We start from the raw sequence: 23990 nt of genomic DNA, 5'->3' as shown, positions 1-23990 counted from the left end.
ACTTTAAGAATACCTTCAGTAGCCACTCAATATCCTGATGAAGTGGGCACATAAACTCAGCGAAACACAAACATACAAATATACTGGAACCTTAACATCCAATGAAAACCAAACCAGTCAAGCAATAAGATCCTATCTTGACATTTGAACCCGAAACACAAGTACAACCATGGAAATATAAAAGGAAAATCATAATAAGTACATAATAGATAAAGATAAGAATTACAGGAGGGTAAGTGAAAGATAAATTAAAAAAAGAAAATCTCCATCGAACACTAAAATATGTCATGATCACTTCTTTATTCCTTCACTTATTAGTAGAATGACGATCTCGTGCAGAGACCTTTGTCATCCAAAGCGGCGTCAGGAACATCAATTCATTATCATACACTAAAATTCGAGATGCATATTATTGAGGAGGAATGATGGGGCCCATATTGAAGTAAAGGTCTATATAATATGTAAATGACATGACGGAAAGGAAATTTGAAGGGAGTATAAGGAAGAGGCTTAATGAAGAAAATGACTAAAGGATAAGAAGTTGACTGAAGTCTAAGGGGATGAAACAAAAGTGATGTTGAAGTAAAATTACATAACTAAAATATTTATAATGATATGTAGTTCAAGTAAACATTAAAAGAAAAACCTCATTATGAATTTTGAAGATGAAACGCCAAAGAAGAAGCATGAGTCCTATTATGAACGGTTAGATTAACCGTGTGTTTGATAGTGACTTTTAGGATGATTATTATAGCAGTGAACAAGTGCAATTAGATCGAGAATTTATGAGGTGACTTTTGAATTATTTTAAGTAGCATATAAATCAAGAAAAGGGAAGAAAAAACAAAAAACAAAAATTGAGGTAAAAGATAAATAAAAATTCTGGCTTCTTAGGCCCTCAATTATATATATATAATAGAGTGCACAAACACTTGTCATTCAATAAAATGTTTTCCACAACTTCTGTTGCTACTTTGACACATAAAACAAAAAAAATATCTTGATAAATGACAATCAAATGTAGACAGCAAATATTATCATCACTTGGGCTTATCTCCACCCAGTAACAGAGATGGAAACCACAGCTGCTCCACTGCTTCAACCACCCAACATCAAACAATTAGCTGATTCACCTGATCTCCACTTCATACCTTCTAATTACGTTCACTCTACAAATGATCCTGGTGACTCCTCTGCCACAGACCCTGATGATTCAAACTCAATTCCCATCATTGATTTTTCTCTACTCACTTCGGGTGATCCTCATCAACGTTCCATAGCCATCCACAACCTTAGCAAAGCTTGTCAAGATTGGGGCTTCTTCATGGTACATATTATGAGAATGACTCGAGAATCTTAGTTGCTCAGTTGGTTGTCTTATTGGCGAGGGTTCGATTCCCCACCTTGTATTCATTCCCCTTTCCTTGCCTCCTTGTAGTTTAGAAAAGAAAAAAAAAAAAAAACAAAGGAGACTGACTCGTATGGTCGTTTCAAATTGTTTTGTACTAGAGAATATTTAATTGGGTGTGCAAAACTGCAGGTAGTGAACCATGGCATATCAGAAAATTTGATGAAGGCTGTGATTGATTGCACACATGATTTTTTCAACTTACCAGAGGAAGATAAGCGGGAGTATGCTGGGAAACATGTGTTGGATCCTATAAGATGTGGGACAAGTTTTAATGCCTCTAAAGAAAATGTCTTCTTCTGGAGAGACTATCTCAAGGTCTTTGTTCATCCTCATTTTCACTCCCCCACCAAGCCTCAATGCTACAGGTATCCATCTATTACATTACTCCTCATCTGCGCGGAATTGTCATCAAATTAAGAAGACTGCTATTTGAATTGTCCAAAGTTGGAAAACGAATATAATATCAGAGGCTCTTACCTTACTTGATTCAGTTTTCTTATGTCAGTCCTTACTAGTACAAGATAGTGTTTGTCAATTAACTTACATTATACATATACCTGACAATGTAAAGAATTTGGGTAATCTGACCTTATGTTCCAGTTACTAATTCAACTTTTTATGGACAATTATCTTTTGTTGACCTGATAATGTCAATTTAATAGGGATATTATATCGGAGTATTGTGAGAAAATAGGGGAAGTGGCAAAAAAGTTACTAGGAGGTATATCAGAAAGCCTGGGGCTTGAAGAAAGTTTCTTGGACAAAGCTCTAGACTTGAAGTCAGGCCTTCAAATCTTTGTTGGAAATTACTATCCAAGTTGTCCTCAACCTGAACTTACAATGGGGATGCCACCCCATTCAGATCATGGCCTTTTAACACTTCTAATTCAGAACCAAGTTTCAGGTCTCCAAGTTCAGTATCAAGGCAAATGGATTAATGTCAATGCCCTACCTAATTCTCTATTTGGTAAACACCGGCGACCATCTTGAGGTAAATTAAATCCCTTTATAGTGGTTTATAAATAACAAGTTACTTTGAGGCTCAAAATATGATGATTAATGATACGTCCTTTATCATGTTAGATATTCAGTAATGGAAAATACAAGAGCAATATGCATAGAGCAGTGGTGAACAACAAAGTAACGAGGATATCAATAGCCACAGCTCACGGTCCATCACTGGAAACAATTGTGAGCCCAGCTTCTCCACTTGTAGATAATGAAAACAGCGCAGCAGCTTATATTCCAATGAAGTATAGGGATTACTTGGAGTTGCAACAGAGTAACCAACTTGATGGGAAGTCCTGCTTGGAAAGACTCAAGATTTCAAGGAACTGAGTGTTTTTTCCCTTTCTTTTCCTTGGGAACTGAGCTCTTGTTTCCAAGTGTTTGATGAGATTCTTCTCATATAGATAATAGTGAACAAAGCTTGGCTAATGGAACAATAAAAAAGGGCAGCTTGGTGTGTTGCGTTTTTATTAAGGGGTGTGAATGGGAAATGGAAGAGGCACCTTTTGGATTGCACCTCCCCATCTCACTCTTCCTTTGTCTATAAATTTAGAGGTTTGAGCTCATTTCTTAGTAATGGAAAATCTGAAATCTTTTCCCCTCTTTTCTATATTGTTGCATTATTTTCTAAATAAACATTAGTGTCAAGTGTGATTTGCTACGTTTTGAGTTAGCTGAAGTTCTGTGATTTGAAGTGTCGCTATCACAGAATAGTTATTATGTTCTATCCTGGGAGGAATTAATCCGTATACCTTGGGCAACAGTGAGGGGATTAAATTCCTTAAGGACATATTGTGTATTCAGTGGGCTCGGAATTATTTTTGCATTTTTTGTTCTAAGTTCTATTTTTCTGATTTCGAACACCGTAATACCAACAATCTTAAGGAATTTAAATTATTTTCTGTGTTTATCTTAACATCTATTTGTTGGAGACTAAACAAGAAAGAGGAAAATTCAGAGAGGAACTGTATGAATGTTGGAACGATGTATTCCAGGATGCAAACAAAAGTGCCTTTTACGCACTCGATATGAATACTAAATGTCATTTATTTGTCACTGAAGTTTTAAGCTAGTGCTTTATGAAAATCAAGGCAACTATTTGACTTGAAATTCTCGTATAATTTAGTGGCTCTAACAATTTTGTCCATATTTTTACAGAGCTGCATGGGTGATGTTCACAGTAATGCGAAAAGTTGTGACTGTTGATTAATTATATTGCTGGAGAAACTCATTTTGGTTATACTTCCAAATAATCATCAGTGTGATTACTATTGGCGTCATCAATATGGAAAAAGTAGCCGTGTTGTCAAATTTTCTATATTCCCATTTTGTACATGTATTCTCTGTCGATATATCTTTTTGGCAATTGGTCTGTCAAAGTATAGATTTCTTAAGTTTGGGTTTTTTCTGATCTGACTAAGAAACGGCATTATGGCGCCTAATCGAAACACAAATGGCCAAATGGGAGTTTGGAAAAGTCCTTAATTCGCCCGATGCAAGTGGGTACGTAACTTTTCCAACAAGTTCCTAACCGTTGTTTAGTTGCAATTGAAAAGCTGAAGGGCCGCTTCAGATTTATTGTTTCCTATACAAGTTAAAAATGACTTCTTTTTCTATAGCATATGCGTGAGTTCTCATGGGTGAATAAATTACTTCTGTGATAATCTTTAAAGGAAAAAATGCATGCCATGGTAATTAAGGAATGACATGTATTAAAGATTATATTTATTACTCCTTCTGCCAAATGAATTTACGTTGGTTGGCATATCATTTTGATTTACATGCATATGTTTTCAAGTGAGGCAAGTGCTGTTGTTTTTCTGTCTGTATTTGTAAATAATGATTCCGGAAATTAGAACGTTAGCTTATAAACGTAAATATAAATAAAATAGAAATTAATTTGAGCCCATTGAATTCACAGTGTTTCCTTAAAGAATTTAATCCCCTCCTAGTATCCAAGGTTATAGATTATTTCCTCCCAGGATAGAACGAATTACACACTGGTGTAGCGGTACTTCAAACCCCAGTGTTTCAGCGAACACAAAGTTCGGCAGCAAATCACACTTATGGATGTTTTGTTTGTAGTTAAAAACAATGCAGAATAAGGAGGACAACTCAGAAGTCGAATGGAAATTCTGAGAGGAAGGAATGCAAAGTATAGCCAATGTTGAATTCTTATTGAAGAGAATATCAGATTGCAATTCGTTTTTCCAGTGTATACGCAGTGTATACCCAGTGTATACGCAGTGTATACAAAGTGTATATCCAGTATATACAGAGTATATATCCAGTGTATACAGAGTGTATATTAAGTGTATACAGAGTGTTTCGAGTGTTTTTTCCGATGTGTTCTTCTTTCTCTCCAACTTATGCTCTATTTATAGCAGTTATTTGAGAGAAATCCGCCCCCTCCATGGTGCAACAAGCACTAGGCTATCATGGAGGAAGCACTTACATGGTGGAATGTACACTTGCTTGGTGGGAAGAGCACTTGCACCATTGTAGGAGGTGCACTAGGCTGCTTATTGCTTAGTGTTGCAACACAATACACGAATTGGAAAACATCCGTTACAAACACGGATTATATCACGTTAATATTCACTATTAACAAATAAATTTGGTCCAAAAAATTAATCAATCGATCGATCATTTGACCAAATCCGAATCCAAATCCAAATCCAAATCCCATTTCCCATTCACTCTAATTTTAAGACTATTTCATCTTAAACAAAAACTCAACAATCCCCCACATGAATGGGGATGGCTATATCACGGAAGTATGCATGAAAAACTTGTGTGATTTGCAAGCAAGGATTAATTGCATCTGGATAAGTAGGTTTCCCTTTGAACTTTCTGTAGTGAACTTATGTCGGATATACTCGGTCAATCGGTAGATTTGATATATTTGAACCGTCGAACTTTAGTGTATACCTAGACAACCATAAGTCACACAATCAATCTCTTAACCGTCTTTGGTTCTCATTGTTGTGTTCGTTTCAGCCATGAACACTGCCTGGTTTCACAAGTGCGTAGAGAATTGGCCTTGCAAAATTCTCCTTGAAGCGGCTAACACTTCACACTTACATAGGTGATTCGTAAACGTGTCATCCCGTAGATACACTATTTGATATACCCTGTATCAAATTTAGAAATCATTAAAAAGCCTTAATGCTTTATCCTTGGTACTGAACATTGTCTCATCACAAGAATGGACTAAAAAAAATTTTGTTGACAATGTTAAACCGTCATTAATGACTTTGTTTGATCTCCTTGAACCTAGATCTTGGGATCTCCAGTCTTCTAGGTAGAGTTACCGCCACAATGACTTGTTCTCGGCCATAGTCCTATTCCCCTCGATGATTTCTCAACTACCTCTCTAGTTAGGCCTTTTGTAAGTGGATCCGACACATTATCACTTGACTTTACATAGTCAATCGTGATAATTCCTCTAGAGAGAAGTTGCCTAACGGTTTTATGTCTTCGTCGTATATGACGAGATTTACCGTTATACATAACGCTCCCAGCCCTTCCAATTGCCGCTTGGCTATCACAGTGTATGCATATTGGTTCCAACGGTTTGGGCCAAAATGGAATGTCTTCCAAGAAAATCCGGAGCCATTCAGCTTCTTCACCGGCTTTATCTAAGGCTATGAACTCAGCCTCCATTGTAGAGCGGGCAATACATGTTTGTTTGGACGACTTCCAAGATACTGCTCCTCCACCAATAGTGAATACATATCCACTTGTGGACTTCGAATCAGTTGAACCAGTGATCCAATTTGCATCACAATATCCTTCAATCACCGCAGGATATTTACTGTAGTGCAAATTAAAGTTTTGGGTATGTTCTAAATATCCCAAAACTCGTTTCATTGCCATCCAGTGAGATTGGCCTGGATTGCTCGTGTATCGACTTAGTTTACTTATAGCACAAGCTATATCTGGTCTTGTACAATTCATGATGTACATTAAGCATCCCAACACACGAGCATAATCCAATTGTGATATGCTTTGGCATTTGTTCTTTGCTAGTGCAAGATTCACGTCAATTGGAGTCTTTGCAACTTTAAAGCCTAAGTGCTTGAATTTTTCAAGTATTGCCTTAATATAATGAGATTGTGACAATGCCAGACCTTGAGGAGTCTTTTGGATCTTAATCCCCAGAATTAAATCTGCAATTCCCAAGTCCTTCATATCAAACTTGCTAGTTAGCATACGCTTAGTAGCATTTATGTTGGCAATGTTATTACTCATTATCAGCATATCATCCACATATAGGCAAACAATGACTATGTGATTTTAATGTACACACATTTATCACATTCATTTATCTTAAAACCATTTGACAACATTGTTTGGTCAAATTTCGCATGTCATTGTTTGGGTGCTTGTTTTAGTCCGTAAAGGGACTTAACAAGTCTACATACCTTATTTTCTTTACCTGGAACCACAAACCCTTCAGGTTGTTCCATGTAAATTTCTTCCTCTAACTCTCCATTTAATAAGGCCGTTTTAACATCCATTTGATGAATTTCAAGACCATACACTGCAGCTAATGCTACTAACATCTGTATGGATGTAATCCTTGTAACTAGGGAGTATGTATCAAAGTAGTCAAGACCTTTTCGTTGTCTATACCCTTTGACAACAAGTCTTGCTTTAAATTTATCAATAGTGCCATCATTTTTCATTTTTCTCTTAAAATCCATTTAGAACCCAAAGGTTTATTTCTAGGAGGAAGATCAATCAATTCCCATGTATGGTTGTTCAATATGGATTCTATTTCACTATTGACTGCCTCTTTCCAGAACAATGATTCCGAAGAAGACATAGCTTTTTTAAATGTTCGAGGCTCATTTTCCAATAAGAAAGTCACAAAATCTAGTCCAAACGAAGTAGACGTTCTTTGACGTTTACTACGTCTTGGATCCCCCTGATTAAATGTACTTTTTTTTGTTTCTTCCCGAGGTCGTTTAGATCCTTCACCAATCGACTCGCATTCCTTTTTATATGGATATATATATTCAAAGAACTCAGCATTATCTGATTCTATAACCGTATTATTATAAATGTCGGGATTTTCTGATTTATGAACCAGAAATTGATATGCTTTACTATTAGTCGCATATCCTATGAAAACACAATCAACTGTTTTAGGTCCTATTTTTACCTTTTTGGGTTTAGGAACTTGCACTTTTGCCAAACACCCCCACACTTTAAAATAATTCAAGTTGGGCTTCCTTCCTTTCCATTTTTCATATGGAATGGATTGTGTTTTGCTATGGGGTACTCGATTTAGTATTCGGCTGGCCATAAGAACGGCTTCCCCCCACAAGTTCTGTGGCAAACCAGAACTTATCAACAATGCGTTCATCATCTCCTTTAATGAATGATTCTTCATTTCCGCAATTCCATTGGATTGGGGCATGTAAGGGGATGTTGTTTGATGAATAATCTCGTATTCTAAACATATTTGTTCAAAAGGAGATTCATATTCACCACCCCTATCACTTCTTATCATTTTGATTTTCTTGTTAAGTTGCGTTTCAACTTCATTTTTGTATTGCTTGAATGCGTCTATTACTTCATCTTTACTATTAAGTAAGTAAACATAGCAATATCGAGTACTATCGTCAATAAAAGTTATGAAATACTTCTTTCCACCGCGAGATGGTATTGACTTCATGTCACAAATATCTGTGTGAATTAAGTCTAAAGGATTTGAACTCCTTTCAACCGACTTATAAGGATGTTTAACATACTTATCCACACATATTTGATAGTTTGATTTTTCACATTTAAACTTAGGCAATACTTCCAAGTTAATCATTTTCGCAAGGTTTTATAATTGACATGACCCAAACGTACATGCCATAAATCATTTGACTCAAGTAAGTAAGAAGAAGCTGAAGTTTTATTATTAGTTTCAACAACTATTACATTCAGCTTGAAAAGGCCCTCAGTAAGGTAACATTTTCCTACAAACATTTCATTCTTACTAATCACTACCTTGTCAGATACAAAAACGCACTTGAAACCGTGCTTTACAAGAAGTCTAGTAGAGACTAAGTTCTTCCTAATCTCGGGAACATGAAGGACGTTGTAGCCCTTTGAGTTAGGTTTCCAACCATATTTTGTGGAGCCAAATTGGAGTTTCGAGCAAAGAGTTATGTGTATTTTACTAGATAGTGCGCAATATGCCCTCTCGAGTCTTCGTTTATTCTTAACTATCAAAGTTGACCCCTGACACGATCCCGTCTTAATTCCTTGGGCTTTTACTCAGACTTCAAAGCTCCAAATCACTTGAATTCATTCCATAACATTTATATAGCTTGGAATCACTCCTACAAGGCATAAAACACATCTTTAGTGCAAAACATTAGCGATTAAAGCGCAAACTCAACTAAAGTGCAGTAAATTAGAGTGTAATAATCGACTAAAATACATAATTATAGCCTATCATCAACACCCCACACTTACACGTTGCTCGTCTTCGAGAAATGGGACTATCTAATAAACACCCCAACTACATACAAGTATCAATCATAGAGGATCACCTTAACTTTTAACCACACTCTATACCCTTGACTACGATCAATACCGGAACACAAGCATGAACACACAGAAATTCACATTCTTCCCGTTTAAGCAAGCCCAAGTATAATATTTCAATTCAATAATTTCCAATAACCTAATTGTCACCACCCAACCTCACAACCGACTTGCAACCACTTAGTACCCTCAATTTATGCACTTACCCAACAAGAAAGTTTACAACATTACCAATCATTCATGAGATCATGTGCCCTCACCAACAAATCGAGAGTGAATATAAATTGGTCCACAGATTCAAATATGCTTTTGAACATAATTTAAGGACATCACACAATTGAACAAAATTCGCTCACTCTCACAAAGAATTCATATGCATCCCATGGTCGTTCCATAAGCTTGCCCGTAGTGTATATCTTCACTAATTTAAGCTAGCCAAATCTAGGATCAATTAGGACTTTTAGGCTGTAATGTAGGCTAAGGGACGGGTAGGATATATTTAGAAATAGTAACTCACTCTCCTAAGCACTTTAATACACTACATTTACACTTCATGCACATATTCTTCTCAACCAAATCACTTGCCATATACAACATAGCCTTCCTTTCACTTAAGCACTTCTCTATTTTGTCACTAGCACAAATCAATAAGAATTGGAGGTGTGTGTTTTTCTACATTATTTGAACTATCATATTTTCTTTTTTCTCTTTTCTTGCAATTTTTCTTTTCCTTTCTCTTTTTTTCTTCACACACTCCATACATTAAAGTTCATCAACTAGTGACTTTTGGTTTCAACTTTAGTGCACCAACGAGCCCTTCCATGTTTCCACTCGAAAGCTACTCCCCAATATCTCACCTTGCTTCTTTTAGTGACTAAGTGCCTTAGGAGGTAAAGGTTCAATCAATATCAAATTAAGAACAAAATAGGAGTATAGCTTGTATGTGGGTGCCAAAAGAAAGGTCTATATGCTCAAAGGGGCTAGCAACAGAAAATTTTACTTTTATGTGACAAGCACATCTATGATCAAGCAAGAAAATGCCTACGCCATCTCCGAGATTAGAACAACTCACAATTTCGCTTCAATTAACACAGGGGCAAGTTCTAGACTACACAGGATAGCACATAAAATCACAAATCCTCACACACACATTGCACATGACTCAATCAAGATGGTTATGTTTAACTCTCAAGTCAAGCACGCACAAATAAATGAGAAATTTAAGCAACATTGCACTATGCGGCGTACAAGTCAGACAACTGAGAAAAGGCGTCACAAAACAGGCTATTTACTTTACTTAGGCTTTACAATTCAAACCAAATACACGGGAAAACATAATGTATGTCATAGCCTAATGTGCCAATATCAACCATGCCAGTGAGTATCTCAGAACGACTCAGTTCCTTCCTAAACTACTCCTAAAAAGAAATTAAAAGTGCTCGGTTCGAGCTACACTCTTGGAAAAGAACCGGCGCCCAAAGAAAACTAAGGGATACTACCTAACTATCCTAAAAGAAAAATCTTTTTGGTATTTTTAATCGAACTTTATCCCTCAAGAAAATTATCCAAAAGATCCATCGTCGGGAAAAGTCTGAACTTTTTCTAAATTTTTGTTTTTTTCAATTTTCGTTTTTTTTACCTAGACTATGTTTTCTACGAGTTCTAAAAGAAAAACTAAATAAAAAAATAGTTTTATACAATTACACTTCAGAAAGTAGTTTCCCCACCCCCACACTTATATTATGTATAGTCCTCGATGCATGATCGTAGAGAAATATTAAAACAAGGGTGAGAAATACTCCTTGAGACCCTCTCAGACCTAGCTCAGACATGATCCTCAATATTAAGGGCTGGGACGACCCCACACTTAAGATCAAACATGATCCTCAACTTCAACTTTGGGTACTCAGACTTCCCCTACTCTGCAAAAAAAACAACACAAAACACAGTAAAAAGAAATAATCAATAGATAAAAGGTACACAGGTTAGGTTGCCTCCCAACAAGCGCTTTATTTATAGTCGTGGCACGACTCTGCTACTCTGTTCAGGTTGGGCTCTTTCTCTTCTTCTTTCTCCCATGAATTCTAGCCTTTTTCCGCGCTCTCAGAAGGTCTCCTCTTTCATCTCTGGCTCTTTTCCCAATCATCTTTACACGCTCAGCTGGAAACACGACCTCCTTTAACTCAGTTGTCCTATCTGGATCACTATAATTCACATAAGGACTCTGCTTTATCCCCTTCGATTCTACCATAGTAATCATGCACAAGTCCTCATAATGCTTAGGAAGCTTAAGTGCCTTGTACACATTAAAAGTGACCTCCTCATCGTCAACTCTCATTTTTAACTTCCCTGCTCTCACATCAATAATTGCTCCACCAGTAGCTAAGAATGGTCGCCCCAAAATAATGGGCACTTCCTCATCTGCCTCGTAATCAAGAACAATAAAATCAGCAGGAAGAATAAACTTTCCCACTCGAACTAACACATCCTCAATAATTCCTTCGGGCATGACTAGTGACCTATCTGCTAGCTGTAAAGTGATTGTAGTAGGTCTAAGCGCCCCCAATCCGAGTTGCTTGAACAAAGAGGATGACATCAAATTTATACTGGCCCATAAATCACACAAGGCTCTACCAACCTCTTGTTTTCCAAGAGACAAAGGAATTGTGAAACTCCCAGGATCCTTCAACTTAGGAGGAAGTTTACTCTGAACTCTGGCACTACACTCTTCAGTAAGTGCAACTGTTTCAAACTCTGCATGTCTTCGTTTGTTTGCCACAATATCTCTGAGATACCTTGTATACTTAGGCACTTCCTGCAAAATTTCCACCAAAGGCAGATTCACGCTCACTTGGCTCAAAATTCTAGGAATTTCTTGTACTTGGCATCATCTTTTTGCTTCTGCAGTCTTTGTGGAAACGGAGGCGGTGGCCTAGTCTCAATTACTGGCTTGGGTCATTTATCATCTTTCTCATTCCCCTCAACTGGCTTGGGAGCTAATTCTCCTTCAGGATGATCTGTATTCTTCTTTTTCATTGGAACTTCTTCTAGTGCTCTTCCATTTCTCAAGGTAACTGCATTGACTTGAGCTTTAGGATTGGGCTCAGTATCACTTGGAAGAGCTCCAGCTGGTCTAGTGTTTTGAGCACTGGCAAGTTGTCCCATTTGACGCTCCAAATTTCTCATTGTTGTGGCAAGGGCTTGTTGTTCATCCATCATTTTTTTCAACATATCTTCAAGGTGATTTCTAGGACTCGCTTGTTGTTCAACCTGAGGTGGTCTATATTGTTGTTGAGGTGCTTGAGGCCTGTATTGATTTTGAGTGCCCTGGTTTCCACCCCAAGAGAAGTTTGGGCAGTTCCTCCAGTTGGGATTGTAAGTGTCCCCATACTAATTTGTTTGGCCTCAATTTGCATTATCCACAAAATATACAGACTCTGGATTTGCTGGGCATAGATTGCTCATGTGACCCTCTCCACATACTTCACAAAATATTTGAACTTGTTGCACTGGTTGGGCTTGTTGCTTGTTGATACTCAAGTTCATCTGGTTGACTTGATTGGTCAGTGTAGAAATATGCGCTGATAATGCTGAGACGACATCTAACTCAAGAACCCTTGCAAACTTTTGCACTATGTGTCTGCCCATCTCTCCTTGCCAATCCGGATTGCTCTTGGAGAATTTGTTCAATAATGCATATATCTCGTCAAAGCTTTTCTCCAATACTTGACCCCCAGCTGGAACATCTACCACGATCTTTGTTTCAGCATGTAGCCTTTCTATGAAAGTGTGAGCTAACACTTCATTCGTCTGATTGTGATGAGGACATTCTCTAAGTAGCCTCTTGAACCTTTCCCAAGCTGAGTATAAAGATTCTCCCGCTTTCTGTTTAAAGGCCACTATCTCACTTCTGATCTTTGCAGTTTTGCCTGAAGGAAAGAACCTTGCCAGAAATTTTCTTGCCAAATCATTCCATGATGTGATGGAGTTAGCTGGTTCTGCCTTTAGCCATCGCTTTGCCTCGCCTAATAGAGAGAATGGAAAAAGTGTGAGCCTCACGTAATCTGGAGTGACCCCGTTAGTGATATAAGTATCACTAATCTCCAAGAAGTTCAGAATATGCTGTTGTGGATCCTCGTGTGGAAGACCCATAAATTGCCCGTTTGCATGAAGTAACTGGATCATGCTCTATTTCAGCTCAAAGTGCCCAGTGATCCTGGGCTTCACTATACTGGAGGTGACATTAGCAATGCTGGGCATCGCCACCTCCTGAACAGCCATAGGTTGCTCCTCTGCCATGTCCACAGGAAATTGAACAAGTGCCTGAATATTATTCGTATCCTTTGCTTCCCTCAACCTCCTGTGAAATGTTCTCTCAGGTTCAGGATCAAAGCCTTGAAGTCGGTCCTGGCTTCTGACCCTACGCATTCAATCAAAGTTCCTGAGATCTGAGCAATAATCAAGTAATGTTAGACTAGACTAAATAAACAATTAAAGCAAAAACTAGCAAGTACTTAATATTCAAGTCCCCGACAACGGCGCCAAAAACTTGTTGCTCCCAAACGCATACGCAAGTACGTGGTCGACAAGTAATATAATGATAAGTTGAGTGTCGAACCCACCGAGACTTGTGTAAACTACTCACTAAATCACTAAAATTGTTATTCAATCCAGCTAAAATCAAAGTCCAATAATATGATTATATTATACTACAATTCTAAATAATAACTAAGTTATCAAGTAACGAGTTGATTGTTGTGTATTCAGTAGAGACAAATATTCCAGGGTTGTGATCGATTCACCATTCGTATTGTGTTCTAATTAACTCTCCCTTTCGTATAATTCACTCATGGTTGCTAATTAATCGATAAATGCTCTCATAGCCTTCTCCTGAAGTACTACTCACCTATTCTCAATAGATTAATGCCTATATTCCTATGAAATCAATCTATTAAGAATGCATTAAGATCACGAGATTTAATTAATCACGGTGACTAGGTATATTCCTATCCTAACCACAAATCCGCTCCCCCTAAGGGTTAAGATCATGCTCTCTTCAATTCTTTTCTAATCTAAACACGGCTTTCCCAAGCATAGCATAGATAGTAAATAGAACCTAACTGCTGGCCAGACAATTAAGCAATTAAACGCAGAATTGAAGAAACAACCATATATTGGTGAATTATAATCAAGGTCAAGCTAATATAAAACAACAATATTCATGGCTAAATACAACCCCAGAACAATGGGTGTTTAGCCACTCATGATGTAATCAAACAATTGCATAAATGTTGAATCAATTGGAAATACTAGAAAAAGATGAAGAAAACTGAGAATTCTTTGCTTCCTCACGATCCCGTGTGTATCTCTACTCCAAAGTGGTGTCTCCCCCCTCAAAAATAGGTTTAGTCTTGCTTTTATATCAGTTGGGTAGGTCTAGGGCCGAAATAAACTTGTCCCGGGCAAAATAGGACACATTTCACGTCACCAGCACCCATCCCGGCGCCCTCCACGACGCTCAATTATTTGTGCATACTGTTTTTGGCGCCACAGGTGGCGCCAGGCACTGCCTGTGGCGCCCAACCGGCCCTTTTCCCGGTTTCGTTCGTGTTGGCTCACATCTCGCGTATTTCGCCCTGTTGCCTTTAGAATTTGGAAAAACGTAAAACATGAGCCAAATTAGAGTTTCGAGCAAAGAGTTATGTGTATTTTACTAGATAGTGTACAATATGCCCTCTTGAGTCTTCATTTATTCTTAACTATTAAAGTTGACCCCTGACACGATCTCGACTTAATTCCTTGGGCTTTTACTCAGACTTCAAAGCTCCAAATCACTTGAATTCATTCCATAACATCTATATAGCTTAGAATCACTCCTACAAGGCATAAAACACATCTTTAGTGCAAAACATTAGCGATTAAAGCGCAAACTCAACTAAAGTGCAGTAAATTAGAGTGTAATAATCGACTAAAATATGTAATTATAGCCTATCATCAATAACATGTCGGATCCACTTACAAAAGGCTTATCTAGAGAGGCAGTTGAAAGATCATCGAAGGGAATGGGGCTAAGGCCTAGAACAAGTCATCATGGCGGTAACTCTACCTAGCAGACTGGAGATCCCAAGAGCTAGGTTCAAAGAGATCAAACAAAGTTATGAATGACGGTTCAACATTGTCAAATAACTCAACCCATTCTCGTGATGAAGACAATGTTCAGAAATTAAGGTAAAACATTAAGGCTTTTTGATGAGTCAATAAAGCTTAAAGCTTTTTAATGATTTGCTAAGTCTGGCAGGATATGACCAGATAGTGTGTTTATAGGATTACACGTTTAGTAATCACCTATGTGAGTGTGAAGTGTAAGTCGATTTAAGGGGAATGAAAGTAAAGGCCCATTCTCTAAGCACTCATGAAACCAAGCGGTGTTCAGGGCTGAAACGAACACAACCGTGAGAACCAAAGACGGTTAAGGATTGATTGTGTGACTTATGGTTGTCTAGGTATACACCAAAGCTCGACGGTTCAAAGATATCAAATCTACCGATTGACCAAGTATATCTGACATAAATTCACTACGGAAAGTTCAAAGTGAAAGATTGTTGGTATTACGGTGTTCAAAATCAGAAAATCAGAAAAATAGAACTTAGAACAAAAAATGCAAAAATAATTCTGAGCCCACTGAATACACAATGTGTCCTTAAGAAATTTAATCCCCTCACTGTTGCCCAAGGTATACGGATTAATTCCTCCCAAGATAGAACAGAATAACTATTTTGTGATAGCGACACTTCAAATCACAGAACTTCAGCGAACTCAACAAACAGAGCAAATCACACTTGACACTTATGTTTATTTAGAAAATAATGCAACAATATAGAAAAGAGGAGAAAATATTTCAGATTTTTCATTACTAAAAAATGAAGTCAAACCTCTAAATTTATAGATAAAGGAAGGGTGAGATGGAGAGGTATAATCCAAAAGGTGCCTCTTCCATTTTCCATTCACACCCCTTAATAAAAATGCAACAATCCCCCACATGAATGGGGAATGGGCATCTGTGTAAAAACATGCATGAAAATACAGTGTGATTCGCAAGTAAGGATTCATCGCATCTGAATAAGTAAGTTTCCCTTTGAACTTTCCGTAGTGAACTTATGTCGGATATACTAGGTCAATCGGTAGATTTGATATCTTTGAACCGTCGAGCTTTGGTGTATACCTAGACAACCATAAGTCACACAATCAATCCTTAACCGTCTTTGGTTCTCACGGTTGTGTTCGTTTCAGCCATGAACATCGCCTGGTTTCATGAGTGCTTAGAGAATGGGCCTTTACTTTCATTCCCCTTAAAGCGGCTTACATTTCACACTCACATAGGTGATTTCTAAACGTGTAATCCTATAGGCACACTATCTGGTCATATCCTGCCAGACTTAGCAAATCATTAAAAAGCTTTAAGCTTTATTGACTCATCAAAAAGCCTTAATACTTTACCTTGATTTCTGAACATTGTCTTCATCACGAGAATGGGTTGAGTTATTTGACAATGTTGAAATGTCATTCATAACTTTGTTTGATCTCTTTGAACCTAGCTCTTGGGATATTCAGTCTGCTAGGTAGAGTTACCGCCATGATGACTTGTCCTAGGCCATAGCCCCATTCTCGTCGATGATCTTTCAACTGCCTCTCTAGATAGGCCTTTTGTAAGTGGATCCAACATGTTATCTCTTAGCTTTACGTAGTCAATTGTGATAACACCACTAGAGAGTAGTTGTCTAACGGTCTTGTGTCTCTGTCGAATGTGACGAGTTTTTCAGTTATACATTACGCTCTCTGCCCTGCCTATTGTCGCTTGACAATCACAATGTATACATATAGGTGCCAAAGGCTTGGGCCAAAATAGAATATCTTCCAAGAAATTCTGGAGCCATTCAGCTTCTTCACCGGCCTTGTTTAAGGCTATAAACTCAGCCTCCACTATAGAGCGGTCAATGTATATTTGTTTGGACAATTTCCAAGACATTGCTCCTTCACCGACTGTTTAGAATCGGTTGAACTGGTGATCTAATTTGCATCACTATACCCCTCCATTATCGCGGGATACTTATTATAGTGCAAAGCATAATTATGGATATATTTTAAATATTCCAAACTCATTTTATTGTCCTGACATTTCAATGCGAACTTCCTTATGTCGTAGACTAATACGTCTCGACATTCTATTGCATATCAGATTATTGACTACACTTAATGTAGCAATAATATATTATAACAACAGCTGGAATGATTGTCATCAGTTGTGGCCACAACCTTTTAATATATAACACATTTATTAATCACTCTGTCATTTCAAGTATTTGTATGTTATTTATTCATACGCCTATATGATATGCAAATTATAGCACCTCCATTCATGAAACAAATCCAACTTGCAATGAATTTTGGTCATGTTCATCGGTTGGTTCACCTCATTATAGACCAATGTATTAATACATTCGTTCATGAACGGTCATGTCCATACAAAAACGTACAGACGTATCTTTCTATGAAAAATCACAACCTTCAAAGTGATATCATTTCATAAAAGAACTAAACAATATAAATTTTCAATAAAGAAAATGATCTTTCGAGAAAGGCATGTGACCAACTTTCGAATTAGTAGTTTCATCAACTAGTCTTCATTAAGACTAAACAACTGATGAATTTACCAACTACCATATCAATGGGGTTCAAAAATGATATCATTTAGACATTACGTCTAACATTGGCTTTTGTCATACATAAGCTAAAAGCCCCCACATTTTAAATATTTCATCAACATATCATCTATATATAATCAAATAATGACTATATGATTTGAAGTATTCTTAATGTAAACACATTTGTTTACACTCATTAATTTTTGAAGCCATTTGATAATATTATTCGGTCAAATCTCGCATGTCATTGTTTGGGTGCTTGTAAAGTGACTTAACAAGTTGACACACCTTCTTTTCCTTTCCAGGAACCACGAACCCTTCAGGTTGTTCCATATAAATTTCTTCCTCCAAATCTCCATTTAAGAAGGTTGTCTTTAAGTTCATCTGATGGATTTCAAGGCCATACACCGCGGCTAACGCTATTAACACCCGAGTAGATATAATCCTCGTTACCGGCGAGTATGTATCAAAACAATCAAGATCTTCTCGTTGTCTAAATCATTTGACAACTAATCTTACCTTATATTTGTCAATAGTATCGTCAGCTTTCATTTCCTTTATGAAAATCCACATAGAACGCAAAGGTTTATTTCCTGGAGGAAGATCAACAAATTCCCAAGTATGATTACTTAATATGGATTCTATGTCACTATTGACGACCTCTTTCTAACATTGCTTCTTTAAATGTTTGAGGCTCACTTTCTAACAAGAATGTCAGAAAATCTGGTACAAAGGAAGTAATTATCCTTTGACGTTTACTACGTCTTGAATTTTTCTAATTCAACGTACTTTTCTTTGCTTCTTCCCGAGTTCGCTTAGATATTTCACTAGACAACTCACATTCCTTTTTATACAGATAAATATTCTCAGAGAATTCAGCATTATCTGATTCGATTACCGTATGAATATGAATGTCGGGATTTTCTGATTTATGAATCAAAAAACGATATGTCTTACTATTTGTTGCATATCTTATGAAAACGCAATCAATGATTTTCGGTCCAATATTTACCCTTTTGGGTTTAGATACTCGCACTTTAGCGAAACACCCCCATACTTTAAAATATTTAAGTTGGGCTTCCTTCCATTTCATTTTTCATATGGAATGGATTGCGTCTTGCTATGGGGAACTCAATTGAGTATTCGGTTAGTTGTAAGAATAACTTTTCCCCCACAAGTTCTGGAGTAAACCAAAACTTATCAAGAAGACATTCATCATCTCCTCTAACGTTCTACTCTTTCTTTCCACAATTTCATTAGATTGCGGTGACTAAGGAGTCGTCGTTTGATAAATAATACCACATTCCAAACATATTTCTTGAAAAGGAGATTCACATTCATCGCCGCTATTACGTTGTAGAGCAAACTACAAGAACTGCTGTTTGTGTCACGACAGAGCCAGAATTAATTAATGGTGAAGTTTTTAATCTTCAAACCATTCTGACACATTCAGAATTAATAAACAGTGAAGTTTTTTTAATCTTCAAACCGAGTAACATTGGATACAACTGAATCTAATAAACTGTGAAGTTTTTTATTCTTCAAATCGAGTATATGTGACACAATCAAATTCAATAAACGGTGAAGTTTTAATCTTCAAACCGAATAATAAATTGGAGTAGAAAACCACTAATATTTTAATCTCCAAAACGAGTATAAAGTCGCTTAGACTTTAATTTCTGACAAATGTATAGAAAGTCACAAAGACTTTAATCTCAACGATCGAGTAAAAAATCACACAGATTTTGATCTCAAAGAGGAACAGAAAATCACGAAAATTTTGATCTCCATAACGGGTGTAAAAATCACAAAATTTTTTAATTCTCTTTCCAAATGGTTTTCCAACTAAACCATTATAATACTTTAAACAGTTTGATCTCTTTCTCTAATCAAACACATATATGTTCATCTTTATATATATTATATTCATGATCTCAAGAATACTTTCAAGTATCAATGTAAGTCTAATTCATATCTTACAACATTGAAAATAATCTTCCACATTTGCACTTTTTGTTCTAAGTTCTACTTTTCTAATTTTCTGATTTTGAACACCATAATACCAACATGGTGCACAACACTCCGGCTATGTGAGGAGTTTGGCAAGGGTCAGGTCACATTGGTTCTAATGTAAAACTAATGGTATAAATTCAAACTGATGTACTATAGTGTAAATTGTGATCTTTTAATCAGTAAACGTTTTAGTACGATCGACGCATTCTTTGGTAGCGGACTCAACTGAATTTATGGCTTTATGGCTTTCGACTCCACATATATATAAGTATGTCAAAAAATTAAATATATACACCCATGACTTCAATTAGAAATCCATCAGTACCACTACTGATTAGACTCTATATGACGGGGGTTTTCCTACGTGTTTAATAACCAAGTAAATAAAAGGGCAGCCCGAGGCACTAAGCTCCCGCTATGCGCGAGATCCGGGGAAGAGATGGATCACAAAGGTCTATTGTACGCAGTCTTACCCTGCATTTCGGCAAGAGCCTATTTCCACGGCTCGAACCCGTGAATATATAGTCAAATGTCATTTTCAGATAGGACTGATGCTACCACCTCTCTATATATGTCCAAGTTGATGACTCGTACTGATGTTGAAGGTTGCTTCTCCAAACTTTCTTTGTTTTATTTATTTATTCATTTATTTCTCTTTCTCGCTCCGGATACCACTATTTGTTAGGGTGTTAATTAATAACAGAATATCTGAAAACAAGGGATAACACCAAATAATATTAGTATATATATCTTTATCCATCTGTTCTTATCTGTATTTTGAATGTATGGGAAGTTGTTTCTATCTTATTCATTTGTAGGACTCTTACCACTGTTATAGTCTATATAAATAGAAAAATTGTAATCAATAAAAGAACACACAATTGCTTCATCTTTATGGTATCAGAAGCCCCTACTCTAACGAGAATTAGATCCTTAATTCCAGCCATGGTTAACTCTGAAAGCTCAACTACTGTATCCACCACAAACTCAGTTGACATGTTCATCTCCAATATTACCCAAGTTGTCGAGTTTCACCCTTCCTCTCAGCTTCCCATAAAACTATCTGGCAGTACTAATTTTACCACATGGAAAGCCCAATTTTTCACACTTATGTGTGGACATGATCTGATGTCATTTCTTGATGACACCAGCACCTTTCCACCCAAAAAGATAACCAAAGACAACAAAGAAATAGCCAATCCAGAATATAGACTTTGGTTCTGCCAAGATAGTCTCATCCGAAATGCTCTAATGGCATATATTGACGCAACCATTGCACCTTCTATAGCTACTGCTGAAACATCTCAACAAGCATGGGAAATGCTTCACACGACTTATGCAAATAAGTCCCAATCCCGAATATATAGTCTCTGCGATTTGCTGGCCAAGACGACAAGGGACTCCAAATCAGTATCTGACTATCTTCGGGAAATTCGATCACTAGCTGATGAACTTGCAACTGCTGGTGCACCAATCAGTAATGCTAAACTGGTAGTCAAAATAATCAGCGGCTTAGGCCCCGACTATCGTGAGATAAGCACTACTATCCGTGTTCGAGACACACCGATTTCATACGAAGAATTGTTTGACAGACTTTCAGATCATGAATTGTTCCTTAAACATGAGGAGCTCAAGAAGAATACCCTTTCCATCACAGCTAATGTTGCACAGAAGGGTTCAAACAACCATACCTCAGATCGCAACTGTAACAAGCGATGGAATAACCAACAGCCACAAGCACAACATATGAACAATCGTTTACAAGAGCCTTACAATGGTCATCCATTTGGTATGAATCAAGTATTTGTTTCTCGGCCACACTATTAGCGACAAAACTTCCAAATCAACCCACATGGACGTGTTCAATGTCAGCTTTGAGGAAAATATGGCCACACTGCCAATGTGTGTCGTTCGCGTTCTCACAACAATAATGAAGCCAAGGCACTTCTTGCTACACGACAAGGCCAACAAAATAATAACACATGGGTTCTTGACACTGGAGTCTCCCATCACATCGCTACCGATTCACACAATTTGATGTCGCCGCTTGACTACACTGGCACTGAGGAAATCTGCATGGGTGATGGTAACGGTATCCCAATTACTCACATTGGCTCATCTACTCTTTTCATTCCCACTAAAGACTTTTATCTCCATAATATTCTTTGTGCACCTCATATTAAACGAAATCTCATTTCAGTTTCTAAGTTCTGTAATCAAAATCGTACATCTATTGAATTTTTCCCATCTTTCTTTGTTGTTAAGGAGCTAAACACGGGGGCACCATTGGTTCGAGGCCAAAATAGGAATGATCTATATGAGTGGTCAACATCAAGATATCAACCACCATCTGCCCTTACTGCTACAACCAAGCCCAGCTATTACTGATGGCACCAATGACTTGGCCACCCACATTTTTGAGTCCTTCAAGATATTTTAAAGAGTCATTCTCTACCTTGCTTAGGAAATTCTAATTTTCAGTTTTGCAATTCTTGCAATTGTAATAAGAGCCATCGGCTCCCATTTGGTCATATTTCTTTGAAGAGTTCTCATCCACTAGAAATTATTTTTACTGATGTTTGGGGTCCATTACCTATTCTTTCTCTTGATAAGAAGTTATATTACATTATCTTTGTCGATCACTATACCAAGTATACGTGGCTCTACTCTTTCAAATTTAAACATGAGGTCACCCCCAAATCACTCGTTGAAAATCACTTTAATCAAAAGATAAAAACAATATACTCAGATGGAGGGGGTGAGTATGAAGGTCTTCAAACCTTTCTACATGCACATGGAATCCAACATTTATTTTCCCCCATATACACCCCAAAGAGTAGCATTTACTGAACGACGTCATCGCTACATTATTGAAACCTCTCGTACCTTACTTCACCAAGCATCTCTACCCTCAAATCTATGGACTTTTGCCTGTCAAGTTGCGATCTATTTAATAAATCGCCTTCCGACGACCATTCTGCAAAATAAGTCTCCTTATCAATGCATTTTTGGCACTTAACTAAACTACCTCACCATTCGCACATTTGGTTCCCTCTTCTATCCATGGCTTAAACCATATGCAAAAAATAAATTGGAACCAAGATCCACCCCTCTGCGTGTATGCCAGATTCTCCTCCAAGCATTACTGTTATCAATGTTTTGACCCAATTTCTTCCAAAGTTTATTTGTCACGCCATGTCAAATTTTATGAAGACATTTTTCCCTTTCAAAGTATGTTTTCCTCAGTTAAACATAATAAGCCAAACATTGAGTGGCATGATCTTATCACCACTGAAGCAGTCTCGCCAAGTCAGTCCATTTTAACAGAAGATCTTTTTCCTAATCCACCACCCATACCTATAAACACCTCACAACAAAATAGTGTTCCAGCCATGGTGGATGCTACTCTTACAGATCATTCCTCTCAGTCAAACAACCAGGACTCACGTGTTTTAGAATCCTCTACTATAGGTAAGTCCTCTACCTTGTGTTTATCTGACTCTTCCTCCCTCTCCCCTCATACAACATCTGCTTCATCAGAAATTTTGTCTCTGAATCTTCTCCATCTGCTAAACATCTTGCTTCCAATCATACTAACAAAAACCCATCTATGCCTCCCCCACCATCTCACATAATCACTCGTTCACAGAATAACATTTTTAAACCGAAAATAATTATGGACTATTTAGCTACTTCATCAGATATTCTGCCACCCAGCACTTACAAACAAGCACAAAAACACCCAATGTGGCGTGTTGCCATGAATGATGAGTTTCAAGCACTTCTCAAGAACCAAACATGGGACTTAGTTCCTTTCCAATCATCACACAATGTAGTGGGGTGCAAATGGCTCTTTCGGATAAAATACAAAGTGGATGGGACGATTGATCGGTTCAAGGCTCTCCTTGTTGCAAAAGGCTTCACCCAAAGACCAGGTATTGATTACCATTCTACATTCAATCCTGTTGTTAAACCAACAACAGTTCGCCTAGTTTTGTCAATTGCAATAAACAGGGGATGGCCATTACATCAATTAGACGTCAACAATGCATTCTTGCAAGGAACACTTGATGATGAAGTTTATATGTCACAACCCTCGGGATTTGAACATCCTGATTGTCCCAGACATGTATGTCGATTAAAAAAGGCTAACTATGGACTTAAACAAGCCCCACATGCATGGTATACGGAACTACGGGAATTCCTCCAAAGTTTTGGCTTCTCTCGCACTCAATCTGATCAATCCCTTTTTGTGTACTCCCGAAATGGTATTATTCTGTATTTGTTAGTCCATGTCGACGACA

At 37.4% G+C, this 23990-nt stretch overlaps 1 protein-coding gene and 1 non-coding gene across 2 annotated transcripts; both read left to right on the top strand.

Moving 5' to 3' along the window:
• Positions 1–950: 950 nt before the first annotated feature.
• On the top strand, positions 951–3027 carry LOC107761017 (2-oxoglutarate-dependent dioxygenase 19-like). Its single transcript, XM_016579172.2, is given in 5 exon segments — positions 951–1327; positions 1541–1776; positions 2074–2374; positions 2376–2402; positions 2495–3027. Coding segments are annotated over 5 exon segments (1074 nt in total). The 5' UTR covers positions 951–1072; the 3' UTR covers positions 2750–3027.
• Positions 3028–12784: 9757 nt separating this feature from the next.
• LOC142162554 (small nucleolar RNA R71) lies at positions 12785–12889 on the top strand. Its single transcript, XR_012693802.1, has one exon. It is a non-coding gene; the product is annotated as a small nucleolar RNA R71 (small nucleolar RNA).
• Positions 12890–23990: the final 11101 nt, after the last annotated feature.

The sequence above is a fragment of the Nicotiana tabacum genome, chromosome 7, assembly GCF_000715075.1.
Source record: "Nicotiana tabacum cultivar K326 chromosome 7, ASM71507v2, whole genome shotgun sequence".
Taxonomy (NCBI): domain Eukaryota; kingdom Viridiplantae; phylum Streptophyta; class Magnoliopsida; order Solanales; family Solanaceae; genus Nicotiana; species Nicotiana tabacum.
The sequence above is the reverse complement of the archived record's forward strand: the minus strand, read 5'-3'. Positions and strand labels throughout refer to the sequence as shown.